The 21,943-nt window shown below is 42.8% G+C and overlaps 1 protein-coding gene across 1 annotated transcript; it reads left to right on the forward strand.

The window, feature by feature from the left end:
• Positions 1-597: 597 nt before the first annotated feature.
• On the forward strand, positions 598-17,803 carry prss16 (serine protease 16). Its single transcript, XM_083773917.1, has 13 exons — positions 598-818; positions 2,377-2,552; positions 3,360-3,459; positions 4,041-4,170; positions 4,360-4,483; positions 5,804-5,881; positions 5,973-6,020; positions 6,763-6,882; positions 8,264-8,428; positions 9,972-10,113; positions 10,881-11,060; positions 13,958-14,112; positions 15,668-17,803. The coding sequence occupies exons 1-13, from the start codon at positions 752-754 to the stop codon at positions 15,728-15,730; spliced, it is 1,548 nt and encodes a 515-aa protein (XP_083630043.1). The 5' UTR covers positions 598-751; the 3' UTR covers positions 15,731-17,803.
• The last annotated feature ends 4,140 nt before the right edge of the window (positions 17,804-21,943 follow it).

Genomic DNA, 21,943 nt, shown 5'->3' on the forward strand with positions numbered 1-21,943 from the left:
GGCTACATTCAGAAAAAGTGCTAGGATATAAAGTGCCGGCATAAAGTGCTTGTATGATTCAGTTTCAGTTTCACCTCCAGCAATTTGTTGAACTGCACAACCACTCTACTGCTGTCTGATACATGTGTGCGTGTGTGTGTGTGTGTGTGTGTGTGTGTGTGTGTGTGTGTGTGTGTGTGTGTGTGTGTGTGTACACAGTGCATCCGGAAAGTATTCAGTGTTTCACACTTTCACATGTTACACACATTTTGTTTTGTTACAGCCTCATTTAAAAATGGATTAAATCATTCCTCATCAATCTACACACAATAGCAGTTTATGCTCCAAGCAGCATCACTGCATGCCCCCTGCATGGAAATATGCCACATTTGTGGCATATTTCACCCAACGCGCGTGTGCGTGAGCTCACACACACACACACACACACACACACACACACACACACACACACACACACACACACACACACACACACACACACACACACACACACACACACACACACACACACACACACACACACACACACCATCACACAGCTGGTCCTGATAAGGTTTGATATGCCACTTGCAGCATATCATTATGCACAGCCAAGAGCATTTTTTTGCAGCGACCACAGCAACTTAAAAGAACGTGTGGTGCGTGCCAGGTCCTTACTGCAGCCATTCACTGGGGAGCATTTGGAGCTCTACGCCGCTTTCAGGAAGATTAGATACCATCTGTGTGTGTTCCTAGTTGGGACGTTTAGGTGATGAAGATGCGTCTGTCACCAGTACAATGTCTTGTACTTTTTCTCCTCTTGAACTTTGTTGAGTCGGGTGAGTTCATCTGTCCATCCGTCCATTAGTATATGATTACTTTGAAAAGAATACTTATTTTGTATCAAAATGATGTTATCATGGATTATAGACTATGTTATCATGGATTATAGAATATTGTTAAACATCTTCTCTTTTTAGTACACATGTTGGTTGCTTATAAGTGATAAGCTATATGATCAAAAAAGTGCAGGAAAAACAACAAACTGAAAACAACTGTACTGTATAAATCAGTTGAGTTCTGAACATAATTCAACTTTTTACCAAAATGTGTTAATAATATAATTTAGAAAATAGTAGATCTACAAGCTCACAATGTCGGCTATTTTCACAATCTACAAGCTTTCTAATAATTATTATTTGACAATGTATTATTATTTGTATTATATTATTTATTATTTGACAATGTTTGACCAGTTTTTCAGAAAACCGACGGAAAAACGCAGCTAAAAATGTGAAAAAGGTCTGAAAGGTCCTTCAATAGTTACTTTACTGTCATCTGGGGACACCACCAAAGTCATGTGGGGGGGGGGGGGGGTGGACTGTGTTAGGGCACCTGCTACTTACTTAAGTAGTAAGTACTTCATGGAGCAGTACAGCCATCAACATCTGCATTATTTACAAGAAGTCTACACAATAATTATTATTTTGATCAACATTTACCTGTCATCTTCTCTATATGGTACCAACATCAATACAGCATAGCATAGTGGAAAGACCTTATGTAGGGATAACAAAATATACCTTAGTTTTGGGTCTGCGAGGCTAAATCTCATCAATCTTCAATTCATCTTGACATGAAAAGGGTTGAAAACCACTGCCTTATTCAAAGAGTGGTAGAAATGCATGCATGCAGGACTCAGGAGACAGCGTTTTAAATCTTAATGATAAGTTATAGACTTCAATGTTAAGTGAACCATGTTATTTGTGTAGCAATTATATAAAGTGCAACATTCTTTCAAATTAAAAACCCAATACTCTGTATATAAACACGGTGATTGTTGCAAGCTGTACGCCACTGTTTTAATGCAAATTAATGTGAAGGATTCATGGAGGAGTGTTTTTGAAGTCAAGACGATTATGTAAGCATGAAACGTAAACAAGCTGTTGGTGGCATTGATCAAGTGGCTGCACGGGTCAGATAAGAAGCCTCCAGGCTGCCAGAGGCAGTTGGACCTTATCAGCACCAGGTCACTGGGCACCATTGAACGGAGATTAGCCTCCCTATGCCATGGGAAAGTCAAGTTCACCTAATTCATGTTTTTGCAAAAAATACAAAATCTTAATAGACTTTTGAGGGGAACATAAAGGGGCCAGTTTCGAATTGCAGCCAATCATGGGTGTGTAATTGATAGAAAAGATGTCATTCTTTAGGTTAACTACTCCTATAGGGCTCCGGCTTAGGGTCAGGCTTATTTTATAGTTTGTTGTGTATGACCCCAGCTGTCTCTTGACGGCAGCGAAAATATCCAGTCTGCGATCTATTGACGTGCCCAAATGCCTGAAGTGGTTCACTTGTAAAACCTTCTCCTCGGTTATGTCCTCTGTCGGCATGCAGGACGGGTTCTGAGGAGGACGAGGGAGCGCGTGCGTCAGCAGCAGCTCCAGAGGGCCAAGCAGCATGTTCTGAGCCGTCCGTTCAAAGGCCAGCGGCCTGAGGAGCACGCCAAGGAGGGGAGGATCAACCAGCCGCTGGACCACTTTGACCAGCAGGGTGACGAGACCTTCCCTCAGGTCAGGAGTCACCTCACTATGCTTCATCGTACCTTTACACTTTAACTATATGCACTTCTAGATGATGCACTATTAGCCCGATGAGATTCCATTCCAGCACTGCCAAAAATATACTGAGCATTTTTCAGGCTATTACATTTTTTTGTGCTGTCTAGGCTTAGATTAGACGTTGAAACAACGTTGTTTCAACAGTTATATATATATAGACGTTTAAAAACGGCTAAAATATAGGTAGTCTCGGGACCGATTGAAGTGTACTCTGATACGGATCGCTGCAATGTGAAAGCATTGAATACAGTTGAATGAAGTGTACTCGGGTGCGAAAGAATCAAGGCCAATGTGAATCATGGCCAGCGAGGTCACCAGGCAATCATATTCGGGAACAGTTTGAATCAAACGGAGTCAGTGTGAAGCCCTACACACACCGTCTGCGAACGCTGCGCGTCAAAACAGCCGCCTCCGTTATTTTCAATTAACCTATCCCACACAGGCGGCGTCCGACGCGCCTCGCCTGACGCTCCGATACGCCACCGTTCTATTTTCCAGGCGTTGCCGCGTCGCTGCGCACCTGGTGTGTGCTGGGCTTGAATCTGCCCTGACTAATAAGCGAATATTTACTTAGTGGGAAGGATCAATACAAAGCTGCAAAAGCAGGCGAGCACTTAAACAAACCTACACAAAAATGCAGATGTCAAATCGCAATTGTCCGCAGCCCCAGGCACTATGTATACTAATAATATACATCCTTGCATCTCTTTGTCACTCATGTTTGGGTGCAGTGCTTATGTCTTTCTGTGTTCCTTCCAGAGGTTCTTTGTGAATGAGGCCTACTGGGAACGTCCTCACGGCCCAGTGTTCCTCTACATCGGAGGAGAGGAAGCCATCTCAGAGTTCAGCGTTCTGGCAGGTAGGACAGCCATGCCTGCCTCTCTTACCCCGTTCGCCAGACAAGGGCAAACATTTGAACTGCAATACAGAGTCTATCATTTTCATTTCAAGAACCTCCACATAATAGGCCTATGTATCGATATTGTGGAAAATTGTGGACAAAAAACGTCTCTATTGGGAGTCCCTGGCACAAAAACGTACTGCAGCCAAATATTACTATTGTTTGTGCCAGGGACTATGGCACAAAAAAAATAAACGTTTTTTTTTTTTTTGTAAGAAAACATGTCCTTTTTTGTGCCAGGGACTCCCATTAGAGACGTTTTTTCTACAACTAACTACACTAAAGGTGGGGATCTAACAGTGGATAGAATGAATCAGACAGTATCTGAATAGTCATATACGTACAGTACATTTTCTCGTTGGGCTAAATAATAGTAAAGTTAAACTGTTCCTCATTTAGCAGGGGTGTTACTGCGAGTCCCCAGACCCCACTTTGAGAACCACTGGTCTATACAAGACCTATCTATCATGTTCGGCCAGCTGGGCTCCCCAGCTTTCCAAAATAAAGTGAAACATGCAATAAGTTACTGTTTGTTGCAGGACACCATGTCGACATGGCCGAGGAGCATGGAGCTCTCCTGGTGGCCCTGGAGCATCGTTTCTATGGCGACAGCATCAACCCTGACGGCCTGGAGACCGAGAACCTGGCAGACCTGAGCAGCGTGCAGGCGTGAGCACTGTGTGTGTGTGTGTGTGTGTGTGTGTGTGTCTGTGACGTGTGTGTGTCTGAGTCTGAGTCTGTTGAACTGTGTTCATCGTTCATCTGGCCGGAACGGTGAGGGTGCTTGCAGCACAGCACTGGAGCTGAGCCACATCATGTGTGTTTAAGTTGCGTTGTGTTGCTTCCCGCGGCGTGCAGGTTGGCCGACATGGTAGAGTTCCACCAGTACATGACGGAGCGCTTCGACCTGAGCCACCTGAACACCTGGATCAGCTTCGGCGGTTCATACGCCGGAGCCCTGTCTGCCTGGTTCAGAGGGAAGGTCTGTGGACACGTCTCATACATTCACATTATATCATTTACAATATCCGGGCATTTACCATTTAGCCACACGCTCTTTAATCCAAAGTGATGTGTATAGTAAGCATTAAGCAAACATCAAATGGATAGAAATAGTAATCTAGGATCATAACCAAGAACCTATCATCAGTCTAAACGTGTATAATATCAAAAACTACATAATCTGCACATTGAAAATGTACACGCTATAGCATGGGTTCCCAAACACTGGGTCGGGACCCAAGGTTGGGTCGTGGACCACTTTTTATGGGTCCCCTTATTTTTTGTTTTCTACATTTATTTTTTAATTATTACTAGGCCTATTTCAAAACATTTTCAAAAAACATTCCCAAAAAAGCGAGAAAAAAAATCATGAATTAAATTCAAGGATTTCTTTTCAGTAATATGAATAAATATTATTTTTAAATCTAAGAAATTCCATAAATTAGTAGTGAAAAGTAGTGAGAATTGCCCATCTACAAGCTCACAACGCGGCGCAAAGTGAAGCGTCGTGAGCTGCTGTTTTCACTAGTTTTGGTCCTGGTGAGACAACACATTTCTCTTTTGGGTCACGGGGTAAAAGGTTTGGGAACCATAGGATACCGCAGGTCTACAACTGAATCTGGCATCTGTCTACATAACATGCTAAATTAAAAGCATTTGCATAAGCCTGCAAGGTCATCAAGGCTATGGCAAGTGTTGTTATTTATTATATCAGTGTTCTTTATAACTCTCAGAGTGTACAAATGACTCTTACTGTGTAGGGAGGCTGGAACTACCTTCAGTAAAAACGCCAAACGACAATGCTCAGCAGCTCCACACGTCCCAAACTCTTCTCCCTTCTGGCTCCAAAACTATGGAATGCACTTCCCATTGCAGTCAGAACTGCATACTCACTCTCAATCTTCTGCCGTAGTCTTAAAACCCAGACCCAGACTCCATTTTAGCCTGGGTAGCACTTGCCCTAGTCTTGAAGACCTTACAGGCGTATGCATAGGCTCAATTTATGTAATTTAAGTTAGATAGCATGTTGTTTAATTTTTTATGTTCTGTTTATTCATTTTTTGTTTTTTTTACAAATATAGAAGTAAATTTAGAAATAAAAACAGAGCATGTTGTTTAATTTGATTGGTTTCATTATATATTCCACTGTTAGGTTCTTAGCTTACATATATTTATGATGACTATTTTTATGTATTTGATGTATTACCATGTTTTCTTACTTGATGAATGTAAATCGCTCTGGATTAAGAGTGTCTGCGAAAAGGGCCCTAAATTGTAAATTGTGTACATCTCCCCACAGTTTCCTCACTTGGTCTACGGGGCTGTGGCCTCCTCTGCTCCGGTCAAAGCCAAGCTGGACTTCTCCACCTTCAACAAGGTTAAGGCTCACTTTCATTGTTGCACAACCCTGTCCCTGTTGCTGGACAAAAGAAATGACCTATTTTCATCCATCGTTTCCTCTCCTTCAGATCGTTGGCCTGAGTTTGATGAATGAGGACGTTGGAGGCTCACAGAAGGTAGGGAGACATCCTCTTAGTCTGTCTCTGTTTTAGGACATAATAGTCTTCTCACAGAAAGCATGGTTGTCACGTAATAATATGTAATCAGGGCTTCAACTATATTATTTCTTTAACGATTATTCTATTTATTACTTTTTGGAATAACCGAGAGGTGTGTTGATTGACATACATAAATCATAAAATAATAATTGATGTCAGACTCATTTACTGTATTCATTAGGCTGACTCAAGCCCTACTTTAAGCTTGTAGATGTGCTATTTTGAAAACGTTTGAATTATTGTGTTCAAATATGCACCCAAAATCGATATTATTAAAAAAAAAAGAATACATTTAAATAATGTACACCCATTCGTTTTATTAACGGTTGTCTGTTGAACTGTTGTCTGTTAAAACCTCACATCTGCGTCAATGTTTTATGTTTCTTCGTAAATGAATGCCCTAACTTTGTCATTCTGCAGTGTCACAGAAACGCTGCAAAAACAGCAGATCTACAAGCTCACGGGGTGTCGCACTGTGACACATTGTGAACTTGTAGATCTGCTATCTACACGCTAAATAACTACATTTGGTCCTAAGGAACACGGGCTATTTTTTGCCGAAACCTAACTGTTTTCTATATACAAGGTTTCCGGTTGACAGCGATGATATCAATGTAACGTCTTGCCTCCTGTCTCCTCTCTCCTGTCTCCTGTCTCCTGTCTCCTGTCTCCTGTCTCCTGTCTCCTCTCCTCGCGGCAGTGCGTGGCGGACGTGTGGGAGGCCTTTGCTGCCGTAGAGGCTCAGCTGATGGGGGGCAATGCCACCGATGTGGCCAAGGACTTTGGCTGCTGTGAGGTCCCTGAAGACCTCGAGGATCAGGTGAAAGAAAGCCCTCTTTTGGATTGTGCTCATTATAGGATCAATAAGGAAAAGGTTATGATGAGCTGTGGCACTATAGTTCAGGCTTAAACATTTATGTATTTCTTAATGGAGGACACCCTATAGAGCAGAGGTGTCGAACTGAACTTGGGGCGAGGGCCGCATTGGTCGAAAGGTCACTTGATGGGGGCCACAACCAGTTGCGGTCGATATCTCAGTCAGTCACTGCTAGAATATAATATATTATAATATATAATATATATTATATATTATATATTATATATAAAACCCAAACAGAAAAGGTTCAGCTCAAAACATACAAAAAAATGTTTTACTTCATGCCTGAAATACTCAAAAAATATAAATTGTGTTAGTTAAATAGTAGATACTATCATTATTGACTTTCAATAGAGGGTATGCACATGACATCATCGTGCCTGGAAGTTATGCAGGAGTGTCAAAAAACTACTTTCTGGCCTTGACAGCCCAATCAACCAAACAGAAAAGTCCTGTCTGATTGCATTAAACAATGTTAAATTCACCAACATTACAGCTGGACGAAAGGCTTGAATTATTCTCTTTCTATCTGCAAAGTTTTTGTTTCATAAAAATCCACCATAGAAACGTTATGAGATTGTCAAGAAATGCCCTGCATGTGTCAGAGTTTGGAAGTGCTTGTTTTCAATAACACAACATTGTGCTACCTCCTGCATTATGTGACATTTAGAAACAGGTGGTACGCAGGAAAATCATGCATGTGCATACTCTCTATACTAGTCTATACAGTGATAAACTTACATTTGTTTTAGTTGCGTTTGTGTTGTTTATTATCTATGTATTCCTTCCGTTTTACAGTGACTGCCTTCAGGAATGAGCAAAGTTTATTACACATGACATGATAATAATACATTTGATGTTTATAAAAAAAGATATGACTGGTCAAAAATCATAGGCACTAATTTCTTCACTATATGTCTAATTTAGTGGCATGTAATGTAACTTCTCATCTTTGTCGTTTCATGAAAACAATGGTAAAAAGAGATATAGTCACACCAGGGACTACGTTTGGCTCCCAGGAGCCACACCAGGGGCCCCTGAGGGCCACAAGTGCACTATTGCTCAAAACATTTAGTTAGTTAGTAGCACTGGAGCTTTTTTCATAGAAACGGTCAAAACTCATAGGCACTCATTTATTCTCTATGTCTATATTAGTTTCAAATGTAACTTCTCATCTTTGCCATTTCATGAACAACAATGAACCATTGTTGTTTGCTGTTCACAACAATGAACAACAATGGTGAGAAGAGATCGTTAACTAACTAAGTACTGGAGCTTTTTGATAGGAACATAAAACTGTCGCTCCACACTTTGCTCCTCGCAGATTGAGTTGATGCAGAGCTTGGCGGACATCATCACAGGAACGGTGCAGTTCAACGACGACGGCGCGGTCATGTCTATTGACGAGTTGTGTGCCCTCATGACCAATAAGAGCGAAGCGTATGAGGAGGAAGAGGAGGCCTACGACCGCTTTGTCAGACTGGTTCAGGTATGAGTCTCAGTGGTGTAAAGTTACTAGGTACATTTACTCAAGTACTGTACTTATGGTAATAACATTTTACTTTGCTGGAGTATGTGGAGGGGACAGCCATGAGTATAGAGGGTATGCGCCAGGAAGTTACCAGGAAGTTATGCGGAAATGCCTACTGAGTGGCAAAAAACTACTTTCTGGCCTTGACAGCCCATACATCCAAACAGAAAAGTCATATTTGATTGCAAAACTAGGTTTGGCTCCGAGTCCCAGGAGCCAAGCAAGGGGCCCATGAAGGCCACAAGTGCAAATATTGCTCAAAAAAATAAGATAATAATACATTGCTCGCCTCTAATCCACACTAACACTGTTCAGTGGTTGTCTGCCATACCTCCGTTCTTTGTGTAGTCCACTTCCTCCGGGGTGCTTCTATGTTTATTCCTACTAACTGCAACAATACACATGTTTAGGGCACTGATGCTGACAGAAGACCTGTCTTGAGATATTAAGAGTTCTATTACACTTTAATAATTTGTTGATCTTGCGTAGAGTAAAACTATTTGGGGGCAAATTTCTTTCAGAATATTCACACCCAAAAACTTAAGTTGCATCCATTGCTCTGAAGGTCAGCAATGAGATTTCCACTAAGTATACAATTATTATAAATATTGTCATATTTGTCATTAAAAGCATACTTAATCCTTTTGGTTCTCTACATGTGGTTCTCTACAAGGCTGTGACTAGCTCAGGTACAAGGACTTCTACTCCTTCTATGGACCAGAGATATGCTGTGACTATCTGCTTCCATCTGGTCCTGCATGTGCCTCTGTCTTTTGGCCATACATAGTCAATTTATATATTTTAATTGGTCAGTCATTGTCAGTAATTTATTTGTATATTTACGAATAAGCCAAATGGAAATGTAGCCTAATTTCTATGTATTACAATGTTCCCTCTCCAAAACACAATTAAATAAATCATGATTAATTGTAATCATAACTTGTAACATGTCCCGATTGTGACAGCCCTATACACTCGTCATGCACACATTATGGACACCAGAGGTCGCTGTTGATCTATAATTCACAGTGGCAAACAGGCGATTGTAATCAAATAGCAGGTGTTTATATTGTGACAACCATGAGCTGTGGCATTACTGAATAGGCAAATCACCAATCAGCTTTGTGTATGTATATCACTTTGGGCCCTGGATGACATAATAACTGATGGAAACATTTTCATGTGAGTTCCATTCTTCATGCTTGCTGGTTTTCTGCTTTCTTGTTAGGTTTCTCTTTAATTCTACATGTAGTTTATTCGTGTAGTTTATTTGCTGCACACTATAAAAATAGGCTACATACATTACATACAAATTATGCAGTGGTTGGTTGTAGTGTAGGAAAGGACAGAAGCCCTGTAGACATTAGCGTGTGTGTGTGTGTGTGTGTGTGTGTGTGTGTGTGTGTGTGTGTGTGTGTGTGTGTGTGTGTGTGTGTGTGTGTGTGTGTGTGTGTGTGTGTGTGTGTGTGTGTGTGTGTGTGTGTGTGTGTGTTCTATCCAGGTGTATCGTTCTACTGGTGAGGAGGAGTGTCTGGATGCGTCCCATGAGCAGGCGGTCAATGACCTTCTGGACACGTCAGAGGAGGCAGCCAGGAGCGGAGACAGACAGTGGTTGTACCAATGCTGCACTGAGTTTGGTTTCTGTAAGGGACCAGTATGCACTTCTACTACTACTAACGCACGCACGCATGCACATGCACGCACACGCACACGCACACACATTAACAATTGATTCATGTTCACACAAAGGAAATTGCATGCAAGGACATAAATAGTTCAGGTGCAACTCCATCGGTGAGCAGCACCTGCTTGTAGGCCTATGCAAGCTTGCGATGGTGTTTACTTTAAACACACAGTCCACAGAAGTTGCAAATGCATCTTAAATCTGCACCCACTACATTAACGGTGGTAGTTACAATGGAGCAGTTTAACGTCATGCTCATGACACACACACACACACACACATACACACACCCCAACAGTGTCTTTGTAACGTGCACATTCTTCTTCTGCATAAGCAAACAAAACAGCAGCCAACAGAGAAAGAGTGAGACGTAATCAAGACTCTTTTTCACCCCATATTTTATTCGACCACTATCCTCTCTCTCACATTCTCTCATCTCTTTTCAGTAGCATAAACAAATGCACCTCACCCACACACAAAATAGAAACACGGAGGTGTGGCCTGGGCCGTGGCTCAGCGGTCCAGGCACCTTGGCCGGTAGTCCAAGTCTAGCAGTAGTCCGGCAGCCGACAGGCTTCTTCTGTTTAAAGTGGGAAATTTGGTATAGGCCTATAGTCTTTTTTTTATTGGCCTATAGGGGTTTATGTGTGACTATACCACCGTGCGTGCGTGTGTGCTCACGTAAATGTGTGCACATGTTGGTGTGTGTGTGTTTGCACGAGACAGTCGAGACATGTGAGGACGCCAGTTGTCCATTCTCCAGGATGATGACGTTGCAGGCCCAGACCCAGCTGTGCCGCATCCTGTTCAACATCCCTGAACACAGCCTGCCCGAACGCATCGCCTCCACCAACAAGTACTACGGAGCAGACCACCCGCGCACACACAGAGTGCTCTATGTCAACGGTGAGCATTGCAACATTACATAGTAGCCTACATAAAGAACCCCTGGGGGTTAGCATCGATGCATGTACATATTAATCATCACACCAAGATTGCCTTTTTTCCCATCTTAGAGACATTGCACAAATCAGAGCCTATCTGTCGTTAGACGATGAAAAAACGTTGATCCACGCTTTCGTTTAGTTTTTCGACTTAATTACGGCAATGCACTTGCATTGCACTGGCCTGCCAAAGAAAACCACTGCGAGGCTATACAACTTGTTCAGTATGTGGCAGCCAGAGTTTTATAACGAAAACTAAGATGAGAGAACATAATCACTCCAGTTTTAGCCTCTCTACACTGGCTCCTGGTTGTTTTTAGGATAGATTTTACTTTTTTATAAAGCTCTCAATGGTCTTGCATAGGGATGCACCGAAAGGGAAATTCTTGGCCGAAACCGAATACCAAATATAGGAAACAGTTGGCCGAAAACCGAATACCGAATATCCGAATATGATTAATATTATATATCGTTTTTCCTACCATTGCTGTCATGGCCATACCTTAAAGCTACCTGATTTATGGCAAAATAAATGGTTATGGCAAAACTTTACTTAAATAATAATCACTATTATGGGTCCATAAAACATTTATTCTGCTCTTTTGAATGCATTAATTGCATACACTATTCGGCGATATATTTTCTGCCTATTCGGGCCGAAACCGAATAGGCCGAAAATGCATTTTTAGCCATTTTCTGCCGAATATTTTCTGCAGCCGAATATTCGGTGCATCACTAGTCTTGCACCTTCCTACCTCCATGACTGCCTCCAAGTATGTCCCAAATCGCCCCATCGGGTCTTCCACTGCTGAACTGCCCGAGGTGCCTATCAAAATGGCCTGGAATAATCTCTGACAGGCAGGCTCTGTAGACCTCTTTAAAACACAGCTTTTCTTTTCTTTTTTAATCTTTCTGTTGCTATCCATGTACTCACTGTTTTGCCTATTTCACTATTACGCTATTATTGATCTTTGCTTGGATTTTGATGTTTTATGTTTAAATATGTATAAATGTATAAATTGTTTATTCATGATTATTATATATACTGTCTTTGTCGGGCAGAAACATTATAGGCCTATGTCCGTATTTCATCAAAATAGCCGATCTACAATGTGTTATTTTTCTGAATTCCTGAAGTGAAAATGTTGGAAAACATTTGTTGAAAGTGGGTCTGACTGTGATAAAAAGAAAAAACTATATATATATATATATATATATATATATACTCTTGGTTAGAGTGGGTGACAATATTATCACACGGAAAGATGAAATTACCTACCTAGGTTCCATCCTGGAGGCTAATCTTTCCGGTGATAAAATGGCCACCAACGTAATAAAAAAAGTCAATCAAAGAACAAGATTCCTTTACAGGATCTCCTCACTGGTCAGCAAAAACACCTTGAAGACCTTAACAGGAGCACCTCTTGGTACCACAGCACCTCAAAGGCCCTTAAAACAAGGCTCCAGACCTCCCAAAACAAACTGGTCAGGCTCCTACTTGGCCTCACCCCCGAACCCACCTCACCCCTGCCCACTTTCACAGGCTGGAATGGCTTAGTGGCGACGACAGAGTACAGCATCTTGCAATGGCTCTGGTCCACAAGACTCGATTAACCACCAAGATACCCATGTACCTGTCTAGATACTTCCTTAATGTTAACGCAGTCCACACCCACAACACCAGAGGGAGTGCAACGAACCATAGATTCGGCACAAACAAGGGACTAAATTATTTTCGCTCCTATGCCACCAAAATGTGGAACGCCCTACCAACAGTCATTAAGACATGTGAATCCCTTGACTCCTTCAAAACCGCTCTCAAAGGGCACCTATTCGAAACTGGCCCCCGTAAAATCAGGTTATTTTTTCCATTTCTTGATAGTAATGGTTTTGGACATACAAGGTTTCTGCACAACATTAGGCCTAAGAAGGGCGAAGCACATAAAGAATGACTAGCAATCATTTTGGATGAACACGGGTCATTTTTCGCTGATATTGTAGGGCAACATTTTGGAATAAAAGTTTTCTCCAGTCAGTAACACATATTAGGGATTTGCTGCAACACCTGTACTTTTCTGCAGTGCACCAACTCAAACAATGATGGCTGATTTAATAATTCATATCGACCAATAAGTAATTGTCTTCCCCACATTATTTGACTCCTGCATGTTCATTCATTGCAAATTAATTGTAGATCGGAATCATCGGATGTCTCGAAACATCCACCTTCTACATGGCCAGCAATGCAAAAAGTTAAAGAATTCATTATCTTGGCCAGGGATAGAGATGATATCGATGTGTGCGTGCGTGTGTGCGTGCCTGCGTGCGAGAGAGGATCCAGAATCTTGCATACTGATTGACCTATCAGCGTCAAAACTTTAGTGCATGCTGCCTGTATAAGCCACTGCACCCTGACATTTTCGCATTCCATACGCCGGTAATTGGCTTCCAAGTAGTGGGAGGGGCCTATTTCTTACAGAAAACAAATGCAACGTCCAATCAACCCTGAATTGGAATCACATGTTGAGGGGCCTCTATCTATAGAGACGTTCCGTCCGAAAACCATAGGGCCCCCTGACCATAGGGGGCACAAGAAATGCGAAAGTCAACCTTTTGAATTTGTGACTGTATGTCATAGAAAAACAATTCCCCCCCGGACAGCTTCCTCGGGTCATGACGGTTACAGCCCTGGGTTAGGGCAACCCGCCCTGGTAGAGAACCTCCTAGTTCATATTGGCCATACAAAGACTGTTTACCAAGGCTCTAATGAGTAATTAGCCACATAATTGACTTAGGGCGAGGAAGATATTGCTGTGTGTGTGCTGGCCTCTCTCTCACTTCGCTGGTCATTTCCTTTAGGTGGCATTGATCCTTGGCAGGAGCTGTCGGTGGTGAAGAACGGAACGAAGGAGGGAGAGAAGGACCAGGCTGTCTTCATCGAGGACACGTCCCACTGTGCCGACATGATGATGAGTGCAGCCGCCGACAGCCGGTCCCTGAAGAAGGCCAGACAGGTCGGCGTGCTTCACTGTGCTATACTGTACCGTCCATAATAACAGTTCTATTTTATTTGTGTGTGTGTGTGTGTGTGTGTGTGTGTGTGTGTGTGTGTGTGTGTGTGTGTGTGTGTGTGTGTGTGTGTGTGTGTGTGTGTGTGTGTGTGTGTGTGTGTGTGTGAGCACGGAATGGGCCCAGAAATTCACAGTTTTGTGTGTATGAGCATGGAATGTGCTCAGCTGATTGAATTACCGAGCACGGAATGTGATAGCCCCTCCATCTTTTAGTGAATGTGTTAATACAAACATTATATCCCATTGACAATGAATGGACAATTTTGAGTGTTTGTGTAAACGCAAACATTGAAGACGAGGGTGAGGACGCAAATTCTGATTGGCCAGAATGAGAGGATGTATGATGATGTACGGTGATAAAGCTGAGTGGTTAGTTAGTGACCGCCTGGGGAGCCAGATCCCTGGTTGTCCCAGATACGATTCCAGGCCAGGTCAGCAATGTGTCCATGTGTGTCACTGAGCAAGACTCTTAACCCAGACTTGCTCCCCGAGCGCCGTAGAATGGCTGCTCACTACTCCTTGTTGTTTTAGGATGGGTAAAGGCAGAGGACGAATTTCACCTACAGTACAGTATGTGCATTGGTGAAATTAGTGAAAACCGTGCCGAGAGAGGGCAAAAGTGCTGGGCCCGACGGCGTACCCCCAGAGGTCGTAAAGACCACGGCGTGGTACCGCGTTCTATGAGCATGACACCACTGCCCACATCCAACATTAACATAATGTGGATGTACTGTAAGGAGCGCAAAACACCAACAAACTGGCCAGATGTATGGAGAACCGGGATTACTGGAGAGTCTCTGTATATGTGTGTGTGTATGTACGTCTGTAATCCACGTAACTCGAGATTAACCGTTCGTCCCACCGACTTCAAATTCGACACACGCGTTCCACACCACCACAGGGAGTGTCAAGTGCCTGGCCTGTCTCCATATATGGAGCTGGCCTGTTCTGACATCACCATAGACTCCATATTTGGGCATGCCTGACAAAGAACTCCATATAAAAGGGACACTCGCATTGTTCCAGGTAGGCCAGTGCCTAACGGGCACAGCTCTAGTACTTTTTTTTTTTTTTTTTTTTTTTTTTTTTTTTGCGGCTTACGCCTTTTTATTGATTTTTGAAGGGACAGACAGTAGGCTGACAGGAAACGGGAGAGAGATGGGGGGATGACATGCAGTAAAGGCCGTGTCGGGTCCGGGAGTCGAACCCGCGGCACACTGCGACTGGATTACCAGTCCGGTGCCCAGACCGTTACGCTACGGCCTGGGCAGCTCTAGTACATTTAATGGGACAAAAAGCACCCCAAGTGCGGTGGACTATTCTATTGTGCATTCACATGTGTTCTGCCCACACTGTTGCTTTTGTAGCCTACTTTTGAGTTCTGCAACATGTGAATTCTTTCAGCATGATTTCTGCTGCACAGAGCGACGGAGCATAAATTAGGCATTAATGTACGTATGTAACTATGAACTGACTCTCTCAATGTCTGGTCCCTCAGGTGATTGAGAGGCACGTGGCCAAATGGCTGAAGGTCGCTGTCTGGGAGAACATGCTGGAATGAGACGAACCAAAGCATGATACTTCCATCCCATCAACCCTTATCGTTCCAGCCTTATACTCCATACTCCTACTTGCTACTTTTACTACTTCTCTAATTGCTCCCCGAGAGCCGTAGAATCCAATGGCTGCTCACTGCTCCTAGCTGTTATACGATGGGTAAAATGCAGAGGACCAATGTCACCTATATGTATATAATGTGACAAAAAACACCCCAAAGGAGTGGCGACTGTTCTATTCTACCAACAAGATAGGACCATGAATATTAATAACAACAACAATAATATTAGGATTATTTGTGCCAACCATTGGTTTTTGCAACCAATGGTGTAGCCCTTCTCCATGGCTTATCAACTTCAACTTCAAGTTTAGCCTCACATGACAAGTTTAAAGGAGTGGGTGACACATTTTGTTTGTCCAAGCTTCCCACAGATTGCAGTTACATTAAATAAATGAGCATAAGTGTGAAAAATAAGAATATATCAAATATATATGAATGAAAATGTATTTACAGTCAGATATTATAGTGACTGGGCTGTGTGCAATATATATGGACTGCATTAAATAATTGATAGGGGGTCTATCTATTATTTAATTATTTACCACCATTCAAAGCTCTTTACAATGAATATACATTCATCAATTCACAGGCAGCATCACAGCAAGGCCACAGATGCACTTTATATGCTAATAATAATACAATACAGATGCACACACATCACTGCAGGAAACCATGCAAGGAGCAGCCAGCGCCCGGGCTCAGTGTCTTGCTCAAGGACACTTCAACGCGCAGCCGGGAGGATTGAAACCAGCAACCGTTCTGGCTACCCGCTCTACTTCCTGAGCCATGCCGCGAGTGGATTGGAATGACACGACAACATGACATGTACAGTATACTGCATATATAGAACATAAGTAAATAGCAGTATAGGATATTTGTATCAGTATTGTGTTTCTAGTGTCTTGTGCAGGTGTTTTTGTTTATGTGGTAGGCCTAATTGTGTGTGAGTGAGTGAGAGAATTTTCCATATTTGTAATTGTTTATTATTTACTAACCTGGTGAAGGTTTTCTGTATGTACTCTTTACTGCTTATACTCTGCGTATAGTTCCCAATGTCTGTCAGCAGCACCACTCATGACGTCATGTGGCAGCCAAGTCTATGGCATTTTAATGTTTTCTTAACAAACAGCACCCCAGTCAAGTCTATGGACTTTTAATGTTTGCTTTAAGCAGTGACGTCATGTGGCAGCTATAGCCACAGTGGGCCCCCTCACTTCTCATGAGTGTGATTTTTTTTTGAGCAGCTGGTGGGTTCACTGTGTCGAATTGACAATGAAAGGATCAAATCGGCTAACCAATCACATAAATTCAGTTGTCATCTTACATGATCATGGTGAAAAGATGAGGTTTTAAAAAATCAACAACATTGTATCATGGTTAAAAGATAATAACATACGTTGACAAATTAATTAATTAAGAAGTATGTTCTTTTATTGGATGATGTATGCGACGACGACGATTTTTATTGACTATTAACTCTTCTGATAGTGACAATGGGTGTGTACTGTGATGGGTATAATAGTACTCAGGTATGCAGTTGGATATTCTTAGCAGTAACCACTCCAGTGTCACTCTCTCAACTCGCTTGTGTGTAAGTGTAACACTAGTTTGATGGCTGGAATGTATCCCACTTTATATATACCATTACATTTCCTGTGCTATTTATTCATCAATAAAAAACATCGTTTTCCTGGTGATAACCACTCCCCTGTTATGACTTTGTGTGATCACTTGAGGGCGGTATTGCTACAGACGTAGGCCTAAAATAGCATGAAGTCCTCAGCATATTTATTTACAGTAGGCCTAACATGTTTTGTTGAATTGTCTTTCACCCATATGGCTTTATGTTTACAAAACAATGGGGGGATGCCAGGTTAAAAGTCGATATGCCATTTTAATTGTCCTTAAACACATACGAAGCAAAGATATACATTTTAGAAGAAAGAAAAAGGAGGGAACAACAAATCAAATGTATTTGTCATGAGAAATGATTATTAAAACGAATTTTCTCTGCAAGATGTGGAACATCTTTGGCACCATTTCCACAGATGTTCAGTTCAGGTTTTGTTAAAGCTTGGTCCAAAATAATAATAATTTGATATGTATGTGTGATTCAAAGAGCAGGTAAATGGTAAATGGTGCATTTATATAGCGCCTTTATCCAAGGCGCTTTACATAGATTGTGCATTACATTCACCCATTCACACACACATTCATACACCGATTGTAGCGGAAGCCATGCAAGGTACCAACCAGAACATCGGGAGAAATTTGGGGTTCAGTGTCTTGCCCAAGGACACTTGGACATGTAGACAGGAGGAGCCGGGATTCGAACCGCCGACCCATGGATCATTGGACGACCTGCTCTACCTCTTGAGCCACAGTGAGGTGTGTGTGGAGTTGGGGTGAGTTAATTGCCGTGTTTGTGTTTATGGGAGATTATTAAGAGAGCATTAGAGCAGTGGTTCTCAAAGTGGTGCCCGGGGTCCCCCAGGGGCCCCTGAGGGGGTTTCAAGGGGCCCGCCAGCAAAATGAGAAACAGTTTAAACACTTAAGCCATATTTAATTTTCGGCTATTCTAAAACAGACAAACTGCTGTAGATTCTCTTACTGGTGACAAACACATTTCAGATGGGACTCCATGGTCAAATACGTGTATAGGCCTACATTTGGGGATGCTTGAAATAAAAATGTTTCAGAATTTCTATATTAGAAAGTGTTAAGTTTAGTAAGGGAAAGGTGTGGAGCAACCAGTTGTCCCGAAGCCATCTGTTTCCTTATGAGCTGGTGTGTGTGTGTGTGTGTGTGTGTGTGTGTGTGTGTGTGTGTGTGTGTGTGTGTGTGTGTGTGTGTGTGTGTGTGTGTGTGTGTGGGTGTGATTGACCCTCTCGGCAGGGGGGTCAGTTGTGGGAGGTCACGACCCTACCTGACCCTGGGGGAGTGAAGATCATCAATCATCGAGGGGCTGGATGGAACAGCAGGAGAGGACACACACACACACACACATACACACACACACACACACACACACACACACACACACACACTGTAAGGCATATTTGATTCCAAACTCATGCATGTCCCATACATTTTACATATATATAAATATATATATTATGTGTGAAATTGTGTGTGAAACAATCCAGAATGCAGCCACAAAGTATTGAATGAATGCATTGCATTTATGTCAGTGAAATGGCATGCATTATGAGAGGAGAAGGAGGAAACCTTGAGAGGAGATGAGGAGAGGAGAGACGCTTTACCATAAAAGGTGTCAAATGCTAAGTAAATTGACTTCATAATTTACTGTCATAACAGTCGTTATTGCATTTTTGCTACGGCTACAGTATAAGAAGATGTTTCAGTTTCTCTGACATCCTAATGTGTGCTTGGTTGCTGACATTGGCTGGTCACTGAAGATTTCTATAGTTATGTATGTGGGGTAATGCTGCTGTTTTTACATGCACGCACGCACGCACACACACACACACACACTGTTGGCCAAGTGGGGCAGTGCTTTGTTTGTTAACTTAACATACCAGTACATGCTTTCTTATTCAAAATAAAGTCACAGATGCTAACTGACACACACACACACACACACACACACACACACACACACACACACACACACACACACACACACACACACACACACACACACACACACACACACACATACACACACCCCAACAGTGTAACGTGCACATTCTTCTTCTGCATAAGCAAACAAAACAGCAGCCAACAGAGAAAGAGTGAGACGTAATCAAGACTCTTTTTCACCCCATATTTTCTTCGACCATTATCCTCTCTCTCACATTCTCTCATCTCTTTTCAGTAGTGTAAACAAATGCACCTAACCCACATACAAAATAGAAATGGACACACACACACACACACACACACTCACACACACACACACACACACACGCACACACACGCACTCACACACACTCACACGCACTCACACGCTCACGCACATGCACGCGCACACGCACACGCACAGGCACTCACACGCACACACAGCCACACACACACAGCCACACACACACACACACACACACACACACACACACACACACACACACACACGCACACACACACACACACACACACACACACACACACACACACACACACTGCAAGAGCCTCTCAGGGTTATCACCCAGCACTTTCAGAGCGACAGGGTATGCTTTTTCTCTCTCTCCCTTTGCCATTCCTCTCCTCCCTCCCTAGCTCCCCCCCCCCCTCACCCCTCCCTCCCCCAGGCTGTCCTGTTGATCAATGAGGAAGTTCTGGGGCCTCAGCTATTAATCAGGGCCTATCGGCTATCTGTCTGCCGAGCCAACCAATCACGGCCCTCCGACAGCTGGGGCCATGACAAATGGGGCCCGGCGAAGGCGGGGAGAGAGGGGCCGGTGGGGGGAGGGGGGAGGAGGGGGGAGGAGGGGTCCTATCTGATCTAAGTCAGGTCACGGCACACACAACTGCACTTACAGCTGATTTCCAGCGTAATGATTGGAAACATACATACACGGTGCACACACTCCAGTGCTCGCAGACACAAAAACACTCTAATGCACACACAGGTGGATGGCAATTCATTTCAATGTGCATGGGACAACAACAACAACAACAACATGAACATATACCGTACATACCTCTGTGTGTACATGTGTGACGTTGTGAGCTTTAGACTGGCTATTTTCAGCTAAGATATTTAGCCCTTATGTGTATGAATTAATTGTATTCATTAATTAATTAATCTTGGAATAGATGTAGAAGACTTATTTGACAGTTGCAGAAAGATAATTGCCTTCCTTTACATTAATTGCATTAATGGTCGTCACAAAGCATCAGCTGGACACAGACACGTACACATCTCCTCTGCAGTGGAGTGACTGGGGTGCAGTGGACTCTCATTTCTCTCCAAAAGTCCTCGAATATTCAATTCAATTAAATCTTGATGTCAGACTCGGGGGAATCAATAACACAATAAAAACACAACATAATAAAATAATTAAAAAGAATAAAGAAAGAAATACAATATGCGACTTCCACCCACTATGTTCAGTTTTGAACATATACAGACAATGTTTCCACAGTCTAGAGGAGAATCTGACAGAAATATGTATAGAGTTAGTTATGACATCAATAATGTCATGACTCATTTACTGACTCAGATTCCATATACATAAATCTATACATAAGATTGTGTAGCATAGCAGAGCTATACCCCAGCAATGACAAACATCTGGCTTGCACTGGAGATTCTCTCAGTAGCAACCTCATACAGTAAGCTTCAGTAAGTCTTCTGATACTGGCTTGTTTGTAGCCACACCACAGGTGGGCAATATGCAGAATAAAAATAATGAATTGCATTTTTATAGCGCTTTTCCAAGTGCTCAAAGCGCTTTACAATGGTTCATTCATACATTGGGAGGTGAAGCGGCGAACAGCCGACTCCAGTGTCCTCATTTCCCCACATTCACACACCAATGGTGGCAAGCTCACACCGACCAACTCATTGGAGGCAATCTAGGGTTCAGTGTCTTGCCCAGCACAGCAGCCACATCGTCGAGTGTCACTTCCCTGCACACTTGCATACTGTGAGCAAACTGGGTGGTAAGGGCTTCAGACATTTTGATGGCAGGAGTGTACCAAAGTGCTCCGCCCATCCATGTTCCATTGGCTCTAGTCTTGACTTGGGTTCCTTTGCTGTCTCAAGCAGGTGGCAAGCCCTATGCACCAGAAAGCACCTTGTTGGATGCAACATCTGATCACACTACTTGTGTGAGGGAGAGTATCAATTCCAGCACTGGCACTGGTATAACTTTCCACCCTGAGGTCATCAAATGTCTCAGCAGTTGTACTTGACCTGGCCCCCGCCCAGACACGCACCAAGTACTTCTCTGCCAATGCTGCATCTTGTTCTGGCTTGGTGTCTGACTCTCCAAAGTTCGTTAAATATTGTACTGGGTCAGAAGCCATAGCTGCATGTTTGGTCCCCATACTATGCCGTTTTTCATCATTTTTGAGGATTTGTAAAAATGACGAAAATCACTCGAGACAATGGACTATAGCCCATGGTTTCGGAGTGATTTTCGTCTTTTTTTCAAATCCTCGTTTTTCATTCTTTTTGACCATGGCCTGTAG

This window comes from Protomyctophum parallelum, assembly GCF_964188405.1.
Source record: "Protomyctophum parallelum genome assembly, chromosome: 9".
NCBI lineage: Eukaryota > Metazoa > Chordata > Actinopteri > Myctophiformes > Myctophidae > Protomyctophum > Protomyctophum parallelum.